Raw genomic sequence first — 20,878 nt, forward strand, 5'->3', positions numbered from 1 at the left:
AAACAAAGCAGGAATTTTGGAACCTTGCTATTTTATTGGTACTGTTTTGTTTGAATGGTCTGAAAAAGGCATACATGTTGTGAACAAACCACTCCTTTCATAAATCTGTGCATGAAGTTTCACAGATGAGGATTTTAATTCCCTCTATATATCCTAAAATGTACTCTGGAAGGCTTGGAAAGGTGTGCTGTATGCCTTTTTAATTTAAGTATTTGTGTTTTTCTGTAAGCAAAAAGGAATGCTGAGTACTGTTTGGAACACAGGACTGAATCACTGTATTGTATGCCGTGGCTAAGTCCCTTAGATTAGAGTTTTCAAAAATGTCTTTTCACCTGGGATATCTGGTTCATCAGTTGGTGGTGTACTGTATGTTCTCTGTTGGAAGCAACGAACATGCATAATTCCTATTGACTTCACTCTTAGGAACATTGGTTCACTCTGAGAATCAGGACCAGGATATTTTACATTTTCAATTTTTAGGAAAAGGAAAATTTCTATTAATGAAACTGTGCCATTTGGGATAGGAAGACAGGAAAAAATAACAGAAATTTAGAACTTATCATAAGAGCACCTCGTGCTTTGCTAAATGATGTAGTTGTGACATCAGCTGTGGGCTGCAAAATTAATTGTTTAACAAAAAGCGTTGAGAGAATGAAGAAGGAAAGGAAGTAGGAGGAAGTCAGCAAGTGCTCTACAGTTTTAATTTGGTCACCTGTCATGGAACTGTTCATTAGTTATTAGTACAAAGAAAAGGAAGAGGGATAAAGGTAAAAAGAACAAAGACAGGAGAAAAAGATGTGTTTTTCCATGGACACAGTCCATCCAGTATATTCCAATGTATTGGAGTAGTAGGCATATTCTTAATATAATGAAATAGGTTATTTTTTCAGCATAAAACAGTAAATTATGAGGTTATGTGCCAATAGATGGAGCTCAAGGAGGCGTTGTTCATGAGTAGGTTTTGTGGAACCAGAGAAAGGTATGGTGTGTTACAGATGGCTTCCTCTGTGCATCTGTTCACATGACATTCTTACTAGTGGTGTCTCTTAGAATATTAGTTCTTCTCCTTTAACTCTATTCTCAAACTCTATTATAAACATTAGCCTACCTTTCATTTCCTTGCCTGCATGTGTGTGACCATTTGGGATTTTTGTGGAACTTCAGACATCATTTCATGTGCATGTTTGTTCTAAGAAACTGTTCCTGAAATTGTAGATTCATCATTGAAAAGGCTATAGCGTTTTGACTGTCAAGTGAGGGATAGCTGTTCTGCCAGTAATAGCTATACTTGTATTTCTGAACTATTTCATTTCCCTTTTAGATATATCACACTGTGCTGCTCTGAGTTGCCAGTATCGCTGTCATTCCTCTCCTTCGGGAGGGATGTGTTACTGCCCTGCAGGATATACCATAAGTAGCAATGACAGTCGTACTTGTATTGGTAAGTGAAATACAGTGATTGAGATATCTGGTACCTTCTCACAGCTCATGGGGAAAGTGGATGCTGGGAAGCTGAGTTCCAAGTGGATGGTTGTACTGGCAAATAGAGAGTCTCTAAAGTCAGCAAAAGAATAACTATCTAAATAGTACAACAGTTACATGGTGACACAGAAAAAAAACAAGCAAATATCATAAAGAAGAATTCAATAAGACTATTAAAGACATAGTGAGAGCATGATCATGTTTAAGATGATTTATTCTTGGATGGTGCTTTCGTTATCAAATTGTGTTAGAGGTCTTTTAGTGATTAGATGAGTGGAATATGTTTCTGCTTCAGAGGTGTGTTGTGCTGTATGGCTGGAGAATCAGGTAATGATGTTGAACTGTTCAGGACTTTTTGAAAGTGGATGGATGTGAAGACAGTAGAACATTTGTACTTCAGAATGAAAATAGGGCTCTGTATTTGCACTATGGAGTAGCTGTATCTTCTATGACATATCAGTATAGACGTTATTTACATGAAAATGAATTTTTGCAAGAATGTAAAGGTAAGTGAGGTATTTTTCTGCTTGATTTCTATTCTTTATCTGCCATACATTAGGAGCACAAACTGTTGGTGGTATAAATGATTTATCTCAGTAATTGGATATATAGTAACTTCAGAATTATGATATTTAGCACTGCCTGATGACAAATATTTACCCAGATTCTTTTATCAGCTTTCAACCCAAGCTATGGTGCTTGTGCTATTAAAAGTATTCCAGGTGCTCCATCTTTCATGAGATTTCTATATTGTCAAGAATATTGGGTAGCCTGGGGCTGTATGAGCTGCAGTGGCAGCATGGTTGCTCTTAATAGAAAGGAGGAGTCAATGCACTGACTCCAGGCACAAAATTGTTCTTCCAGTCTTATGTGGGAAATACAGGAAGGACACATTTGCAAACCTGGTGCAGTTTAAGTGAGTCTTTTGTTATTCTCCTTGACTACCTTGTAAACCTAGCTGTTTGATTCTGTCTTGGAAATTCAGATCAATGTGTTTCGGTTTGCAGAGATGAACTAAATACGTTTGTATTACTGGTTTACAGGCAGAAGAATTAAGCCATAGTATTAGCAAAGTGTATCTTCTCTTCGTTTGCTTCTGTCTCACTGTATACTTATGATTTTTAACATGCATGGAAGCTGGAAAGCTACTGACAACATTTTTTCAGTACCAAAATGTACTATCTAGGAAATACTTCATTTTTACTTATGTGTCAGCACATATTTAAAAACAGAAATTTCAGCGTGAATAATATTTGAGATTTCATTTTCTCCATTTTTGGCTTAACAAAAGAATTGTCAATTTCCAGCAATGTAGCATACTGGTAACACTGAGTTTTCAAGTGAAGGAGGTCAGGCTTTTAATGTTACAAAATCATGTGTTAAGTAGTGTTAAAAATCTCCTGGGCTTTAAATAATGACAGATATCATGAGACATCAGACAATGCTCAGACCTGATTTTTTTAATTCTTTTTTTTTTCAAGACATAATTATAAAAAATTATGTTTTTATAAGAAGGTTAGGCAGATACTTCATAGTTTTCAAAGTAAAAGATTTTGCAGCAACCCTGGAAATTACTTTTAGAGCATGTCTGTGAGAACTTGCTGAGTTGTCCTTGTTGCAAACTCTACTTATATAGTATTTTGCATGCCAAAGTGAACTTCTTTCCTTGTACTTTTTGCTGTCTGGTTGTGGTGTGCAGCCAGCTTTTAATTGGAAACCAGACACCTGTGTTAGCATGGTACCAAGTCTGAGCTAGTAAATGCTGCCTTTTAGCAGGGCTTGTGTGCTGATTTCACGCCAGTGGCCAAGTAAACTCCACAATACCGTTCTTTCATTCCACCTCCTCAAACGAAGAAGGAGAGAAAATATGATTAAATTGAAAAAAAAAAAAAAAAAAAAAGGTGGTGGTGGTGAAAAAAAGATAATTTAATCAAAGGGAAAAGAGAAAAAAAAATAAGCAAAGGCTGAACAGAAGCAAGGAGAGAGAAAACAATTATTCTCTGCTTCCCATCAGCAAGCAATGCTTGGCCACATCTTGGGAATCAGGGCCTCAGTAAGCATAGTGGTTGTTTTGGAGGACAGACATTTTCATAACAAGAGCCCTTCCTTCTCCTACTTTTTTTTTTTTTTTTTCCAGTTTTATGGCTGAGCGTGCCATCATAGGTATGGATTATCCCTTTGGTTGGCTCTGGTCGGCTGCCCTGGCTGTGTCCTCTCCCTGCCTCTTGCCCACCCCAGCCTGCTGGCCTTGGGGGGCTTGGAGCAAGTCTTGGTGCTGTGCCAGCGCTGCTGAGCAGTGGACATAACGTTGGGGTGATGTTGGTGCTGTTCTAGCGACAAGTGCAGAGCACAGCACTACGTGGGCTGCTGTGGGGAAAGTTAACTCCATCCAAGTCAGACCCAGTACAGCTTGTTAGCTTGACTCAATACCATGCTCAGGTTAAGATATGGCTCACCTTCAGAGAAATCCAGCCAGGTGTGCACGTGTGTATATGAAATGTACTTGCATCTAGTGCAGCAAGAATGCTGCATAGATAACTTACATGTTGTGGAAAGTAGACAAAAACATCCCTTCCCTTCCAATCATTTTTCCTCTTCACCTAGCAGTTTTTTTTTTTTTTTTTTTTTTTTTAATTGGGTAGGTCACTGGGCAGCAAAAAACAGTTGTTCTCTTATCTAGAAGTAGAAAATTGAAGCATTTGTGAAAAAAAAAAAAAAAAGAAGACATACAAAACTTCTTTTCCCATGTCATCATTTTGCAAACATATAAAACAAGCAGAGAGGACAAACTTGAAGCTTCCCAAATGCAATGCCATTCCTTTTATACAAGTCCTTGTTTATAAATATACCTTGTTCACTTAACAGATTTTGATGACTGCAAAATGTGGGGTGTCTGTGACCAACTGTGTGAAGATCGTGTGGGACATCATCAGTGCCACTGTGTGGAAGGTTATTTCCTAGAGCATCATCGACACTGTAGGGCCAACACCTCAGGTTAGTGCAAGAAGTGCAAGAGTCTTTTGCTGTTGTTGGACTAATAAATAGAATTTAAAATGAAGCAGCTCACAAAACTATAACATACATCTTGAGGTTTTAAGGTCAGGACAGCATTCAGAACATCAGGAGAGGTCAACAAGAGACTGGCATGTATGTGCTGGCACCTGTATGCTGGTGGAGCTGGCCGCCTGAGCAGAGCTGCTTCTCCCCAGAACCATGGCTTCGGGGCCCCAGCCCTTATTCAGAATTCATGACCTCCCCAGATTTGGGAGATCCTTGCCAGAGCCATACTTAATAGATGAGTTCTTGTTCCTGTGGGAGGCGGTCTCCTGACCCAGGTTTCCTGACCCACTTGCTGTGTAACTCGGTGGGAGTGAAAAATCAGGAAAAATCCTCCTTTTTTAGGAGGACTGTACCATGCAGGAAAATGTTTTTGCTGAATTGTGAGTTCAAACGCAACAATGCTTGCCTCACACAGAGTGTGGTTCCCCATCAACAGCAGGCAGCTCCTCCTGGTTGTTCACCTCCTGCTCTGTTCTGAAAGCAGACCCTGGGAAGCTCTTTTTCTGTGGAGATGTGAGAGCCTGCCAGGCTTTTGTGTGAGACAGGTGTTCCTGCCTGCAGGAATGGGAGTCCCTGGTTGGCATGGCTGATTTAGTGGTCTTGCTTTTCTGAAAAGCACGAATTTCCCAGTTCCCTCCCCCTTCTTTCTTTGCAACTGCTGCAGAGCAGCCATCATTCTGCAATTTTCTAAATATGTCCTCAAAAAAGACAGAATTTTCGGAGCTAATGAAATTTGACTGTATTAAGATGTGCATATGCCAGCACAAGGAAAGATTATTCTGTTTTGAGGAAAGTTCTGTATCCTTCACAAGAAGCTTTCCATTCAAACTAGTGTGACTCTTAGGCCACTGAGTTGTTCTTGTGTTGATTTTCTATCATTATTGTGGAGTTCATACATGCTCTAAATTGGTTTCCTTGGATTCATTTTTACTGGGGAGGGTTCTCAGCGTAAGGTAAGATTTGGACTTAAATATATTCTTCACAGACATACATTAAACCTTTCAACAGACACCTACTTTGGAAATGAGCTTCCCTTCAAAGACTTACTGGAATCTCTCTTCTGCTGTAAGATACAGCAGAGATCTTCTGAGGAGATGAGGGAATAAAGAAGGTGGAAAGAGCAGTACAGAAAAAGCCTAAGGAACATGGTCTGCCTGCTAGTAAAGAATATCTGAATCCCGTTGGGCAGAAAAATCTTGAGAAAAAATATACTTTGATTAAAGGAGATAGGAGAGTTGAATCTTTAGGAGTTAAGATGCACAGAAGTTTTGTAAAAGTTTTTTTCTGGCAGAGCTTTAAACACGTATTGCTGCCTGGTTTGCATCAAGACTAGAAACTGAAGGCAAATCAAAGCAAATTTGTAGTCACATAGAACCATCTATCCAGGATGTATATATTCATGTATTATAGTGTCCCTTTGCAAATAGCTCAGTTGCAGCGTAGTCATTTATTTGTCACCCTTGCTTTCAGCTGGTGTTGCGTCAATTATTTTTTCCAATGGCCGGGATTTACTGATTGGAGATCTTCATGGAAGAAGTTTTCGTACTTTGGTGCAGTCACAGAATCGTGGTGTTGCAGTTGGAGTGGACTTTCACTTTTATTTGCACAGGATCTTTTGGACTGATACAGTGCAAGATAAGGTGGGTAGAAATTTCGAGAATAATAAATTTTTGTGTATGTGGAAGTAGAGAACAGCCAGAAGCTGAATGTGTTGATAGGCTTTCATTTTTGAGAGCACAAGCTGGCCGTATTTTTGTTTTCTAACAAAAAAGGTCCTTGAAATGTTTTATGTTAATGACTGCATTTTTCAAGCTATACTATTACATGTGACATATTTAACAAAGAATCCTATTATGTGGGAATGTCTTGAGCAACTTTTAATTTTATTTGTGATGGAGTCCAAAAAACTAATTAAGAGAAATAGTAGACATTCTTTCAAAACTGAATAATTTTTTCTTGGCAATTTTTTGGAACATGATCATTTAAAATGTAAAAACTGTGTGCCTTCCAAGATGATAAAAATCAAATTTCTTCATATACTTCAAATAGCACTGTAATTGAGCTTAGATAACAAATATTGACAGTATTTTGTGTAATAAGCCAATATTTTGTTACATTTTTTGTTAAGAGGAAATATTTTAGCTTCAAGGTAGGGTATAACAGAGTAATAAAAAAAAAAAAAACACACATACAAAAAAAACACACCAAAAAAACCCACAAAACAGTCTGGAGACCCTTGTGAAAGTTAGACATCACCCTTCTTCTTTCTTCTCCGTGCATAACTTAATGAAACAAAAAAAGTCCCAAATCAAATGGTGAAACTCCAGAATCTTCATCCCCGTGTTGGCTGCCATGCAGAGTAAAGAAGAATCCATGGCCTGCCTCCTGCTGACACCATGTATGCATCAGTTTGGTGTTGCTGTCATTACGAACCTACTTAGAGCTGAAAAGTAGCATTTTCACTACAGTGCCAATGTTACTTCTGTTGGAAAGCACACTGCATGGCTTTCAAGTAGGACAGGAAATGAGCACACAAATTTTTACTTGTTATCAGTTCTGGCATTTTTATTTTCACTGCTGGGAGTTCCTGTTACTGTGATTGCATTGATAGTAGCTGTGTTAAGTCAGGGTCAAATCTGAACTTTTATGAGACAGGAGATTTATCTTATGTCTGTAAAAGGTGCAAATACAAGGTAATATGTGTTTTTCCACTGCACACCCCATATGGCCAGGACTGCCATTTTATCTGCCCCAATATTGTTCAATCTTAAGTAATTAATTAGGATTAATTAATCTAATTAAATCATAACTAGAGCACCCTGAAGCAAACAATGACATTAAGAATATTCTTGTATGATATGCATTTCTATTCTTAAATTATACTTAAATTCTAAGTATTGTTAGGGATTTATTTTATTTGTCTTTTTTTTTCTTTTCAAAGATAAAGATGAACTAAAACAGCAACTTGCGGGTTATGTACATGGTCACCTTTATCTCATGTGGTGTACTGCCTTCTCACTTAATGCCCACAAGTTCTTGCATTAGCTAGGTTTCCAAAGAACACAATAGACAGTTAATGGTTTGCTCACTTATCGTTATTTGGACCTGAAGAATATTTAAAATTATACAACCATTTCAGCTGTTATTTTTTCTTGCATATATTTACTTGTGGTAATCTGTATTTTCATATAGATACATTTCAAACTTCATGCTGTTGTTCTGAGAAAGGGATAACGATTCCTAGTTTTTCATATTACCCAGTGTTAGAATCACATGACTTCTGTATAATAACAAATTATTGCATTTATATTGCTTGCTTCATGTAGCTCTGAGCTTGCTTGTAAGATATTACTTCTACTTGAAGCATGATGCTGTTAAAATTAGTTTAAAATGAAAGAGAAACATAAGCAATGCTGAGCCTTCTTTTTGTCTGGATAGAACTTTCCTTTACTTTCTTCACTTTGCAAAGTAAATTTTCCTTGTGATTTCCCTCTAATGGCTGGTGCAGTAAGAGCTCCCCCATTGTTTCTGGCCACTCATGAGAGCTTTGCTAAAGCCTGTTAATTTATTTCATTTAATGCAAATACCCTTTCTTGCCAGATTCCAGGAAAGCAATATGCGCTTTCCTCATCTGTTTTTTTAATCCAGAAACTTACCATATGTGCTAAAGAACAAGGCTATTTTAGCTTCTTACTTTATTTTTCTGAAATGCTAGTTAAAGACAAGCTTCCTGTATTTCTTGCATTGTTTTCAAAATCTTTGCCAAAAAAAAAAATAAAAATAAGCTGTGCAATAGCTTAGTAAGTAATTTTATTGTATCTAGTGGCCTATTGTGAATCTGTGCAGAGTGTGATGACAGATGACTTGTGATTAGCAAAATGTCTTGAGTATTGATAATATTTGTATTGCTTTCAGGTTTTTTCTATTAATATTGATGGATCTGATTTCCAAGAAGTTTTAAATGTTTCAGTTGACACACCTGAAAATCTAGCAGTGGATTGGGTTAACAATAAACTGTATGTGGTTGAGACCAGTGTGAACAGAATAGATATGGTTAACTTGGATGGAACAAACCGTGTTACTCTTATTGCTGAAAATTTGGGAAATCCTAGAGGAATAGCACTTGATCCAACTGTTGGGTAAGTGAAAAGTGTCAGGTCATGGTAAAATATACCAGAAATTCCTTTATTCACATGCACTAGGAGGAGAGCTAACAGACAGCTCAAGGTAGTTGTTTTAGAATCTTATCTAAAATCATTTAAACCTTCACATTCTATCCTAAACTGTTCTACATTACTGTGGGAGAGCTGTACACGGCTTTTAATTCCCTTTGTGTGGTGTCTGTTTTATTGCTTCAGCTCTATGTGCACAAGCACATATCTGAAATGTATCTGTATATGTACAGATATGTTTTCAGACATAAGTATCTGTCTGAAAACAGCTAGACTGTGAAGTTGCTTCCAAGACTAGAAGTTATCCTTGAAGATTTGCGTTACCATCCCCAGATTTCCTAGTATCTGAAATAAAATGGTGGGGTGAAGCTGGGGAAGCTAGTGTCTCGCAGCCCAGTATGCTTCAGAAATGCATGTGAGCCATGGAAACTTAGATCTTCAGAGAACAGCAGGAGGAGCTTTGTGCAGTTTACAGTGATGGATGCTGCTTTCATGATGCATGGATTTGTCACCTGCTTATTCTGGCAGCACACTTAAGCTTGTATTTTACAAAGAACACTCAGTATTTCTGAGGTCTTTTGGGTGAAAGCATGTTTCTTTCTGGATTCATTCTATAAAAGAAGATGCAGATCACTTCTTGGGCAGGATGCATGAAGTGTGTTTTCACTGTATGCTGAGAATTAAGCTCTGGTCTTAAAGACTGCTGGTTTTAAATGATGATATAGTTTCCAAATGCCATGTAAAATGTTGCTTTTTGGGGGTGCAATCTCACTGAAACATGAGACTTCTTTTTTTCTTTCTTTATAGTTATTTATTTTTCTCAGACTGGGATAGTCTGTCCGGTGATCCGAAAGTGGAAAGGGCCTTCATGGATGGCACAAACCGCCAGGATTTGATAAAAACAAAGCTAGGCTGGCCTGCTGGAATAACTCTGGATATTGTATCAAAAAGGCTTTACTGGGTTGACAGCCGGTTTGATTACATTGAGACTGTAACTTATGATGGGCTTCAAAGGTAGGAGGAATATCATTCCTTGGAGGTTATAGATGTACTGATGATTTTGTGTCAAGGTCAAAGATAAATTTGTTTAACAAAACGGGATTCATAAAGGATGAAAATTCCAACATAATGAATGTGATGTACATTGATAATCTATGGTGTCATACTACTTCTGGAAAATCCCAGTTCCTTCATCATCCTTTGTCTTGTTTCTACATTGAATACCTGCTTACACTTTTTTATAATGTACTCTTACAGTTCACCACTATAGTACACATTTTGATAGTGTCTGCATTTTATTATTTTTGAATACTATGCATTGTCTCAGACCATCCTGTCTTTGCATCTTTTTCACAAATGAATTTATTTAAACTGTTGATCTCCAAAGCACGACTTTGTATAATGGGTATTAAGTGCATTGGGTTTTGATCTTTTTACACTTGATATATCTTGTTATATCAATGTTGTCAGAAATTACATCCTCACTCACCTTATTGTGATGCTGTGGAAAATATATCAGCATACAAGAAAGGAGCCTTTGAGTTTTTGTGGGACTGTGCCTTAAAGTATAGTGTTTAGAAGCCTGCTTATCTCTGTATCTGTAATAGGTCTTTGTTACTTAAACACAAGACAAAATTGTTCACTTTCAGCATACCTCTTACATAGTGACTTGAAAAGCAGTCCTCTCTCTGCTCAGCTGACTGGCTTATTGCTCAATATGTTCTTTCACTTATTCTAAAAATAACACTGGTATCTTTGATCTGCTCCTTTATCTGTATTTTTTTTTTCAAGGTTGTTTTCAGGGTTTAATAAGACAAGAGCGTGTTTAGTAAAATCTCCGGTTTTTGGAGATAAAAACTTATCGCTAATAGCAACACCAAAAATCATGTAAATGTTGTGCAAGTGGGAAGAGGAGATGGCATAGTCATCAAACAATGTTAAGATACAGCTTACTGTCCAACTAATTGCATTTCGCATGCCTACAGCTTGAACCTAAATCACCCTGAAAACCGTTAGAGTAGAACTGTAGAATTCATCTAATTCGTAGATCTTCCTTCAAGACTCTATGAAAATAATATTGTAATGTTATTGTTATGTATTGTTTTGAGGGCTTATATCTCTCTCTCTCCCCCTAATGTTTATCTAGAAAAATGTTGTTCCAATATCTTGCAAAGAATAGACACAATTTCTTTGGTTTTGCATGGGTTATTAGTTCAGGCCCCATTTCCACAAATCTCTCTTTTATTTTTATTTATTTATTTATTTATTTTTACTGTCTACACTGGATTTTATTTTTGGCCGGTGGCTGTTGCAGCCCTAATATTTTTATGTTCAAGGCTTGAATATTTTAAAATGTTGCAGGTATCCTTTCATTTCCTCTGTTAGCCACTTTCTAATTTTCTCTCAGCATTTATGAATCTATTGTTGAGTTTTTGATCATTCACTGTTTTCCTGGAAGTGGCTAACATTTTTCATCTCCTTGTTTTCACATTTCTATGTTTTCTCCTTATGCACCCTGTATGTTTAACTTCATGTCTTCGGTTTATTTGTTCATTTTTGCCTGTACTTTGGCTGCTTCTATGTCTAGAGAAGTAAAAGCTAGTGAATAAATTAATAATGCTGTGCTTTTTGATCTATTAAGATAAGTTATTTTCTAGATAATATTTCGTAATTAATTAAAAATAAATCTTTATAACAGGAGAACAATAGCTCACGGAGGCTCAATAATTCCTCATCCATACGGAATCACTTTATTTGAACACAATGTTTATTTCACTGATTGGACCAAAATGGCAGTGGTGAAAGCTAACAAGTTTTCAGAATCAAACCCTCAAGTGATCTACCAGTCTTCACTGAGACCTTACGGAGTGACAGTTTACCATGCTGCCAGGCAGCCATATGGTAAGACAAAGACTAGCTGATAAATAGTGATTTAGGCATTATCTTACCAAAAGATGCTAAAAATTATGGAAGACTTATTTTGCCATAAAGAACAAATAATTAAGATACATAAATTTTTAGGACTGGTCTTTATCATGCAGTGCTTTCATCCAGGTCCTATAGCTAATGACATGCTAAATGCAACATCTAAAAGCAGGGCTTACAAAACGTGTTGATATTTGGAAGAAACAAACTTGTGCTCATTGAATAGTTTTGGCATTTGGGACTTCCTCAACACCACAATAAGGGTGCAGTTGGAAAATGCTACCAGCGTGAATGAGTTTTGTGAGAAACATTTATAAAGTAGATTTATATGTGGAAATTACCACCTTAATGATGGCCTCAGTGCCGTGCACTGTGCATATCTGTACAGAGCTAAATACCTTGAATGCTGGTTAGCTCAGGTGGGTCGTGAGTGCATTCCTGCAATCATACAACAACAGTTGTATGATTTCCATGTGATACAATTCCCACAGAGTTCACATGATTTATTATGGATGCTGGAAAAATGCTGAAAAATCAGAATTATGATTAAAAAAAATTGCCATTAGGTTTACAGCTGAAGTTATAATCGTACCTATATTATTTTCCAGTAATAAATCCTTGTGGAAATAATAATGGAGGATGTGAACAGATCTGTGTTCTCAGCCACAAAACAGATAACGATGGACTAGGTTACCGCTGTAGATGTATACTGGGCTTTGACCTCCATGTAGATGGACAGCATTGTGTTGGTAAGTAAATGCCTTATGATTGCTGGAAATGGTAACGTTCCATTAACTGTAGAGATGTTTCTAGAACCTCTCTTCTGTAGCATTGTGGGTTCAATATGCAAAGGACTTCATGTTTTTCTATCACAGCTGTTTTTATGTAATAATCTCTGCTGATGTTCATTTCAAGCCACAGCGACTTTAACTCACATTCTGTAGCATTTTAAGAGAGTTTGATATGGATTGTGTGTATAATTAAGCTCTTTGCCCTGAAATTAACTGTGGATGCTTGCTAATATGCAGATTTTGCATTATTTTTAACGTTGCGAACTGCTCACTTACAGTATTGCACAAATCAAGTTGGTCTTCCTTTGAATAAGTATGATAAAAATAAGAAATTCAGGTTTGGGGTTGTGGGCTTCCATGAGGAATCCTCTGCTTTCTGGGTGGAGAATTGTCGCTAGGATGTTTGCCATGTGCAGCTATTGGCAAATTAAGCCAGATATCTTGTCTGCAGTTTTACTGTTTAACCGTGCAGTTATACTTCTGGCTACTCAGATACTGTCTGGCAATAAGGTGGCTCCACCAAGCCTTTTAGTTATTCTTATGTAGATCATTGTAAAGAGATCAGCATAGAAGATCTCTGCATCCATGGGGATAATGTTTCCTATAAAGGTATATCAGGACCACAGAAACAATGCAAGAGGAAGACCTGGCTACATCACCTAGTATTCTGGATTGTTTTTGTTTTTTTTTTATGCTATTTTATTTTTCATGTCTGTGTATATTTAAATTCATATTGTATCAAGCTTTCTTCTTCGATTTCTAGGATAGTAGTGCTGCCAAAGGAAAACAAAGCTTTACAATTAATGCTCAGTTGTCTCACCCAGTAGGTAAAGGCTGTATCTGGTCTTTTCCTTTGCAGCTGTGCAGCAGTTCTTGCTGTTTTCATCTCAGCTAGCAGTGCGGGGGATCCCATTCAATCTTTCTACACAGGAAGATGTGATCATACCTGTAACAGGAAGCCCATCGTATTTTGTTGGAATTGACTTCTATGCTCAGGATGACACCATTTTTTTTTCAGACACAAGTAAAGACATGATCTATAAACAGAAAACTGATGGTTCAGGTGAGAAGCATTCTTAAGAAATTAAGAGTAATTGTGGTATGAAGAGTAGATTATTTATTCCAAAAAAGCAGTACAAAAATCTCATTGTGAGATATACAGAAAAATCTGTCACCTCAATAATATGTAAAATGTTTGTTAAAACCATTTGTTTAACTCATATTAAGCTCATGAAAGTAGTTAGTCAAAAGTCTCTGACAAACTTGAGGAACATGATTTGGAATTAACTATGTGTAGCACTTGTTACAACTTGTATTTGTCATTATCCATCTGTTCATATATGAGACTGAGTTTCTCTGTTTTATTTCCCTATCTGGAGAGCAGGATGCTTGTCATGATACTGAAATACAGAAAAAGAACACTATGTGAGATTTTGGGAGTCCTATTTGTGGTAGTGTAAAGAGTCTATCTAATTTGTAATAATGATCAAAGGTATATTAAGTCACATATAGTGTTTGGAACTTGCTTGATGTCTTAGATCAGAGTAATGGTAGACCACAGCTGACAATCCCTATTGAAAAAATAGGTAGGTCTGGTTGTTGTGTAAGATGTAACTAGAGGGACCGAACAATGTCGTGTCCTTACTGACCTTCATTCATGAAACTCCGTCCAGCAGAAGCTTGTTTTTTCTCATCTTGGCTAGTCATTACTTCTCCTCTTTTGAGTTTGTGCTTTTTAAGCATTATCACTCCTTTACCTGGAGCGAAGGGCACCCCCTTACACACACACTTTGTTACTGTCTTTATATTAAGTAGCACAGAAGTAGCATTTTTACCAGAGAGAAGCACTAGTTTTGTGAACAGAATAATGCGTTCAGGTTATTTTCTCTGTTCCTAAATATGTACAGTGATTGAGTGTGTTGTAAATTTTAGGAAGAGAAATTCTGACAGCTAATAGAGTGGAAAGTGTTGAAGATTTGGCCTTTGACTGGATCTCAAAGAATCTATACTGGACAGACCCTCGGTACAGAAGCATAAGTGTGATGAGGCTGGCAGATAAATCTAGAAGAGCTATTGTTCAGAATTTAAACAATCCTCGATCAATAGTGGTTCATCCTGTTATTGGGTAAATATTCTTTGATTCTCACTTGAAACTATATGAGCAAGCTAACCTATTTTGTTCACTACCCTATAACGTTATTTAACGTTATACTACCCTTAACTTTGACTGTAGGCATAAGTCAAAAGGATCAAGAAAATATTCTTTGTAATATGTGCACTTACTTGCAAATGTTACCTGGAGGATGTATTTTTGCTTGGGTCTTCCTCCCTGATGATAGTTAATTGAAAGACGTAACAATTTGAACAGATATATACATTTCCTGTCAAAAGGAACAAAGCACTTCAGAAGATTTTGAAAATTGTTGTCCACAGGATAAATATTAATTGTCAGTACCACTAGCAGTTGAGGAGGGGAGAGGGGGTCAACACGAAGTTGTGTGGTGTTTTTTTTTTTAGGTATGTGAATATAGACACAGACACAGACACAGAATTTCTAGGTTGGAAGAGACCTCAAGATCATCGAGTCCAACTCGATGTGGTACAAATAAGAATGTCAGTGTTGTTCACGTATTTGCTCTGCTTAAGTACATTATATAAGCAGGCTTATATGTCATCTGATGTGTTCTTACGTTCTTCTTTCAGGTATATATTCTGGACAGATTGGTTCCGTCCTGCTAAAATCATGAGGGCCTGGAGCGATGGATCCCATGCCTTGTCAATTGTGAATACAACACTAGGCTGGCCTAATGGCCTAGCAATTGACTGGAGGTAAGAGTAATACAGTTGTGTAAATTGTGTGCACTGGCACTTTCTTGTTGAAGATATATTTTTTTTCCAACTTGTTAGAAAGCCTGTGAAATGCAAGATATTTTCAGACAACACCCTTCCTTTCCTCTACCAACCTCTTGACAGATTTAGTATTGTTAATAGAGAAAACCTTAGTTCTTCCTAATAACATCTTTTTTCATTACTTCTACATGTGCCATTTTCATTACTTTTAGTTCTCTGAGGCTGTACTGGGTGGATGCCTTTTTTGATAAAATTGAGCACAGTACCTTTGATGGGCTGGACAGACGGACTCTTGAACGTATTACTCAGATGACTCACCCATTTGGCCTTACTATTTTTGGAGGTAAGTCTGACATTGAAAAGTATTATCTGTTAATATCAAATAATTTTGTTCGTATGATGATATGTGAGATAAAAAATACTGCCTTTGCAATATTGTTTTTGTACAGAAAGCTGATGAAAGCTTCTGTAAAAATATGTTTAATACTACTGTTCTTTTCTAAGTCTGCTTTTATATATATTTTTATTTAAATCATTTGAGTCAGATCAGTTAACTCAATTAGTGCAACAAAGCAGATACAATTTAGTAATTATAGCTTTCAAGTTGTGTGCTTGTGCTGGAAAGAATGTAAATCGCCTCCCCAGAGATGATCAGTAATTTCAGCATTTTTTTAATTGTATGTAGAATTGATTGGATTTATAGTGTGTGTGAAGAAAGAATGCAGCATCTGATGCCTTTTGATATTGGGCAAAAATATCTTTTAAATATTTTAATGTTTTCTGAAGAGAAGTCTTAATGAATTATTTTAAAAATTGTCCTGGAATTTGAAATGTCAGGAGAGTCTGTTATATCTGTCTGGCTCTAAGTTCTGTCTGCCTCTGACTGAAGGGACTCACTGCCTCTGAAATAAGTCCTTTAGTCTTTTTCAGGAAACAGCTATGAAAAATTATTAAATTTACATGAAGTGCCTTGTGGTTTTATCTTGTGATGTTTGATCTTTTATGTCATTTTGCACTGTAACTGTAGTATGTTAAATGTCTTTCAAAACAGGTTATGCTTATTTCACTGATTGGAGACTTGGTGCAATAGTTCGAGTGAGAAAGTCTGATGGAGGAGAAATGACTATTATTAGGAGGGGCATTAGTAACATTATGCATGTGAAAGCATACGATGCTCATTCCCAAATAGGTGAGCTCATTTGTTGTGCAGATGAAAAACACAAAATATGGAATAAGGGGCAAAATATCAGGAAAGTAGACTTCTGTTTTCTATTTCAAAAATGGCCTTGCTGAATCACAACTGTGACATGTGCAAGACCCAGCACAAGCACTTACAGTCTTAGGTTCCATATTTCAGTGTTTTGTGACTATATGCAGTTTTTCTCTACCATATCTATTACTGTATTTAATAACATTGTAAAATGGAAATATGACTCCATTGTGTTTTGTGTCATTTTATCAGCAATTACAACCTTGTATTTATCTTTTTCTGGTAGAAGTTTTAGTTAAACTGAACTACTTATTTCAAAGAATTGGGTAAACCTGTATTAATTAAAGTACTATTCATAAAGTAATCACTATGCATAAGTTGATAATTTTTTATTATTTGTACTGTTGAGTTCTATGCAGTTATATGATCTAAGCAAAGAATTTGGTATTGTAGTTGACTTAGTAAAATACAGTATGCTTATTAAATGTGATCAAAGCTTGTGTTAAGGTTCGTTACCAATTTGGTGTACAAACATAGGATCAGATATCCTAGCCTTGCTCAGCCAAAGGTCCTCATTTGCTGTAGAGTACTTATTTGCAAACATTTGCCAAAAAAATGGCAGAAAATTGGACAACATTTTATAGCATGTTTTTGGCTTTCTTAAACATTTGTGTCATTCAAGATTTTATGGAATTGAGGACCTACTGATGTACATTCTAGTACTCCTGTCAGTGAACTTGACCCTATTTTGCAGTATAGGCAAAACCAGGATTTGCTCCAGCATCTTTAAATAAACAAACAAACATTCTTATGCAATTACTTTGCACTTTTAATAGTTCCCAAGCTGTTATCACTAGTGTATACATTGATCTTCTCTATCACTTTTTAAGGCTCTAACTACTGTAACAGAGGAACAAATCCCAATGGAGACTGCAGCCATTTCTGCTTCCCAGTACCAAATTTTCAGAGAGTTTGCGGTTGCCCTTATGGCATGAAACTGGCTTCTAATCAACTGACATGTATTGAAGATCCATCCAATGAGCCACCCACTTTGCAGTGTGGCTCGTACTCGTTCTCCTGTGGTAATGGAAGATGTGTGCCTCGATACTATCAGTGTGATGGTGTTGATGATTGCCATGATAACAGTGATGAACAAAACTGTGGTTCTTTAAGTAAGTAGTCCCTGCAAAAAACGGCTGGAATTTGGTGTTTGCATTTCGGAAAGTTTGATGGGGCAGCCTGATTTCCTTACAACAAAGCCCAATTTGTTAAGGTTGTATTTATGGATAAATCCTAAGAGCTATCTGGAAGATCAGTTACTTCAAAATGAATAGGGTAACTCCTAGGAATAGGGGATTCAACACTGGGACACCTAAGGAATGCACAAAAATACTAACTAGTTCTTAAAATTGAATTTGCAGAGTAAAAAATGTCTTGTCTAAAGAAAAAGTTATTTTGTTGTGTAAATTTGAAACACACTGGAATATGACTTGCTTGTCATATTTTAATGCATGGAGAAGGACAGTCTTAATAAAGATGAAGATGTTTTAAAAAGCACAGTAAGAAAAATAACAAAATCATATGCATTGCCTAGTCTCCATCTAAGATTAGCTGTTAAATTAAATAAAGGTGATGCTCTAAATAGAACTTTTTATTATATTTGGGCACTTCTGAACTATTTGTTACATCTTTTTTTTTTTTTTTTTTTCACAGCAAAGTGAATTGGAAGTACATTGTTTTATTTCCTGGTTTACCTGGAGTGGCTCATACAAAAGCATTGTATTTTGTTGATCAAATAAATTGAGAGAACGAATGGATAATTAATTTTGATAAAATACTGAAGATTTTTTTTGGCTTTTATGGCATACTTGGTGCTTTTTTCTTCAGAGTTGATCATTCCTTATAAATCACAAACAAGAAAATAGGATATATTAATAAAATGTGCTCCTTACTGAATAGGACTAGCAAGTATGACTAAGATATAAAACCTGTTTCTTATTAGTAGGCTAGTCTTGAACAAGTAAAATGCCCTTTTGGGAAAAGGAAAGTATAGAAAAAAAAAAAAAAAGGCTACTTGAAGACATGATTTTTCTTGTCTTTAGATTGTTTTGAAATGCTTAACAATTCACATTTTTATTGATTCTTGCAGACAAAAAAAAGCTTGTAAGAATTTAGTTCAGTTTTTCAGCATGTTGCAACAAGACCGACACTTTCATTTTAATTAATGCACATTTTAGAATTTGATGCATGATTTACGGAAGATAAATTTTGGAGATCTTTGTAAGTGTCCTCTTTTTTTTTTTTTTTTTTTTTTTTTATTTAGACAATACTTGTTCTTCGTCAGCTTTTACCTGTGCCAGTGGACAGTGTATTCCAAGTCGCTGGCGTTGCGATAAACATAATGACTGTTTTGATGGCAGTGATGAATTGCATTGTCCTACACAAGGACCCACTTCATGCCCTGTAACCCTGTTCACCTGTGACAACAAGAGATGTATTCCTAGGATCTGGCTATGTGATACTGATAATGACTGTGGTGATGGGTCAGATGAAAAAAATTGCAGTAAGTATCTGATCTGTCATGTTTTGTTTTTTTTTTGTGTATATATTTACATAGATATGTCTGTTGGTGTAAAAATGATATATAAAATTAGGAAGAAATAAGTAATATCTGAGATTAATATTTTGCAGTCCATAAGATGTCAAAAACTCAACTAATATGAAGTACCAGAACCAAGTTAAATGCAGAAAAATCATTAAAAAACAGTAAGAAGGGGTAAATGTGATTGTTCTAATTATGATGCTGCATAATGTCATCCACTGCAATTTACTGCAAAAATCAACTGGAGCTCACAGGTCCTAACTGCTTACTTATTGAGTGATCTCAATAATACCTGATGTTGTAGTCAGCTAATTCAGCATGGAAGTATTTGCCTAGAAGTATCTGTAATTATTTCACAGTGAAGTAGGACAGTTTCTCTATATAATTTCTTTAGCATTATTTCTCACTGATTAGAATCTTCTGTTTGTTTTTTGCCTACATATGAATAAATAATTACTTGATACTAACGCATAAGTGCATGTCATTTGTATGATTACCAGCTGCTGTATTGCATGCTGCAAGTCAGTGATAGTGTCTTTATGCTGTCTCTGCATTATCTTGAGTTCAGAAGACAGAAAATAAACACAGCTGTGTTTATTGTCATTCTTAAATAGCTTTCACAGGTACTTGTGAACCCAGGCAGTTTCAGTGTCCGGACCATCGCTGTATTGACCCATTCTATGTCTGTGATGGAGACAAAGACTGTGTGGATGGTGCTGATGAGCATGACTGCAGTAAGTGTACTTTTGTTTGTTCAGCACTGCTTTCTAGTTTCCTACTGTTGCCCCTTGAAAGGTCTTTGGTGACCTCATACTACCAAGATAGCAGATGGCATACTAAACCTAACCATAAATTAACTCTGTTTATGATACTTGTTTTAGCATTTGTAGTAAGCCCTTTGATCTCTTGGCTGGTTGTGAAATTGGGGGTATGAAATCTAAATTTTCTGTAGATTGCAAGATCACTGCATTTTCTCTGTACTGTGGAAATCATGGTCTTCACTGGAACGCGGACTCCTGATACCATAGCTGTGTTGTGCACCTGTAGAAAAATAAGGTGTAGTCTAACTCTATAAAATAAAGTAAATCACTAAGGTAATATTTTTTATTTTTTAGTATACAATTGCAGTGCCACAGAGTTTAAATGTGTAAGTGGAGACCAGTGTATCAGTTCTTACTACCGGTGTGATGGTGTTTTTGACTGTAATGACCACTCAGATGAGACTGATTGCCGTAAGTATATTGATGCGGACAAGCCTTAATTTATTCGGTGAAGCTTCTCAAAATTTTGTCTTATCTGCTATATCAAGTAATTTGCAATACTTTCATTAGAACCTCAAAATTTTTTTAAATGTACTTGTTTATAAATAGTTCTTGTGAGCAGAAATTTCAAACATGGTATGTTCCAGCTCAAGAATAGATTTCTGGCAAAGAATAGTGTCTGCATTCCTTTTGGCTCTAAAATTTTGTTTTACTTGGCACCTTGGTTTCAAGGCTTAAAAGAAAGAAGTTTATTCAGGTAGAAAGCTGTAAATCTTTTATCCATGTGAGTTATATTGAAGCTTTTTCCTTGAGTAATTTTTCACATTTAACTTAGGATTTCTCAACGCAAGACAGTGAAAACTTGTTTCAGAGAGTAAATTCACGTTGTGTTGGGCATGTACATAGATATCATTAAGCGTATCAATATGTATTTGCTTAAAATATAACAATTGCTTTGCTCATCATTTTACAAAGAAGGAGTTAAACTGGCTGGATTCTGGAATGTTATGTAGATTGATTGTAAT

General features: G+C 36.2%; 1 protein-coding gene across 1 annotated transcript in view; it reads left to right on the plus strand.

Moving 5' to 3' along the window:
* The window catches only part of LRP2 (LDL receptor related protein 2), a gene marked incomplete at both ends in the record, with an annotated part of 116,183 nt that overhangs the window by 32,844 nt on the left and 62,461 nt on the right, over positions 1-20,878 (plus strand). The window contains 16 exon segments of the mRNA XM_084288772.1: positions 1,322-1,441; positions 4,348-4,476; positions 6,013-6,182; positions 8,458-8,681; positions 9,522-9,728; positions 11,413-11,615; positions 12,248-12,388; positions 13,290-13,493; positions 14,363-14,555; positions 15,134-15,259; positions 15,493-15,623; positions 16,332-16,469; positions 17,381-17,662; positions 18,814-19,053; positions 19,707-19,826; positions 20,208-20,324. Coding sequence (XP_084144898.1) covers positions 1,322-1,441; positions 4,348-4,476; positions 6,013-6,182; positions 8,458-8,681; positions 9,522-9,728; positions 11,413-11,615; positions 12,248-12,388; positions 13,290-13,493; positions 14,363-14,555; positions 15,134-15,259; positions 15,493-15,623; positions 16,332-16,469; positions 17,381-17,662; positions 18,814-19,053; positions 19,707-19,826; positions 20,208-20,324 — 2,745 coding nt within the window.

The sequence above is a fragment of the Netta rufina genome, assembly GCF_964035555.1.
Source record: "Netta rufina genome assembly, chromosome: 6".
In the NCBI taxonomy this organism is placed as follows: domain Eukaryota; kingdom Metazoa; phylum Chordata; class Aves; order Anseriformes; family Anatidae; genus Netta; species Netta rufina.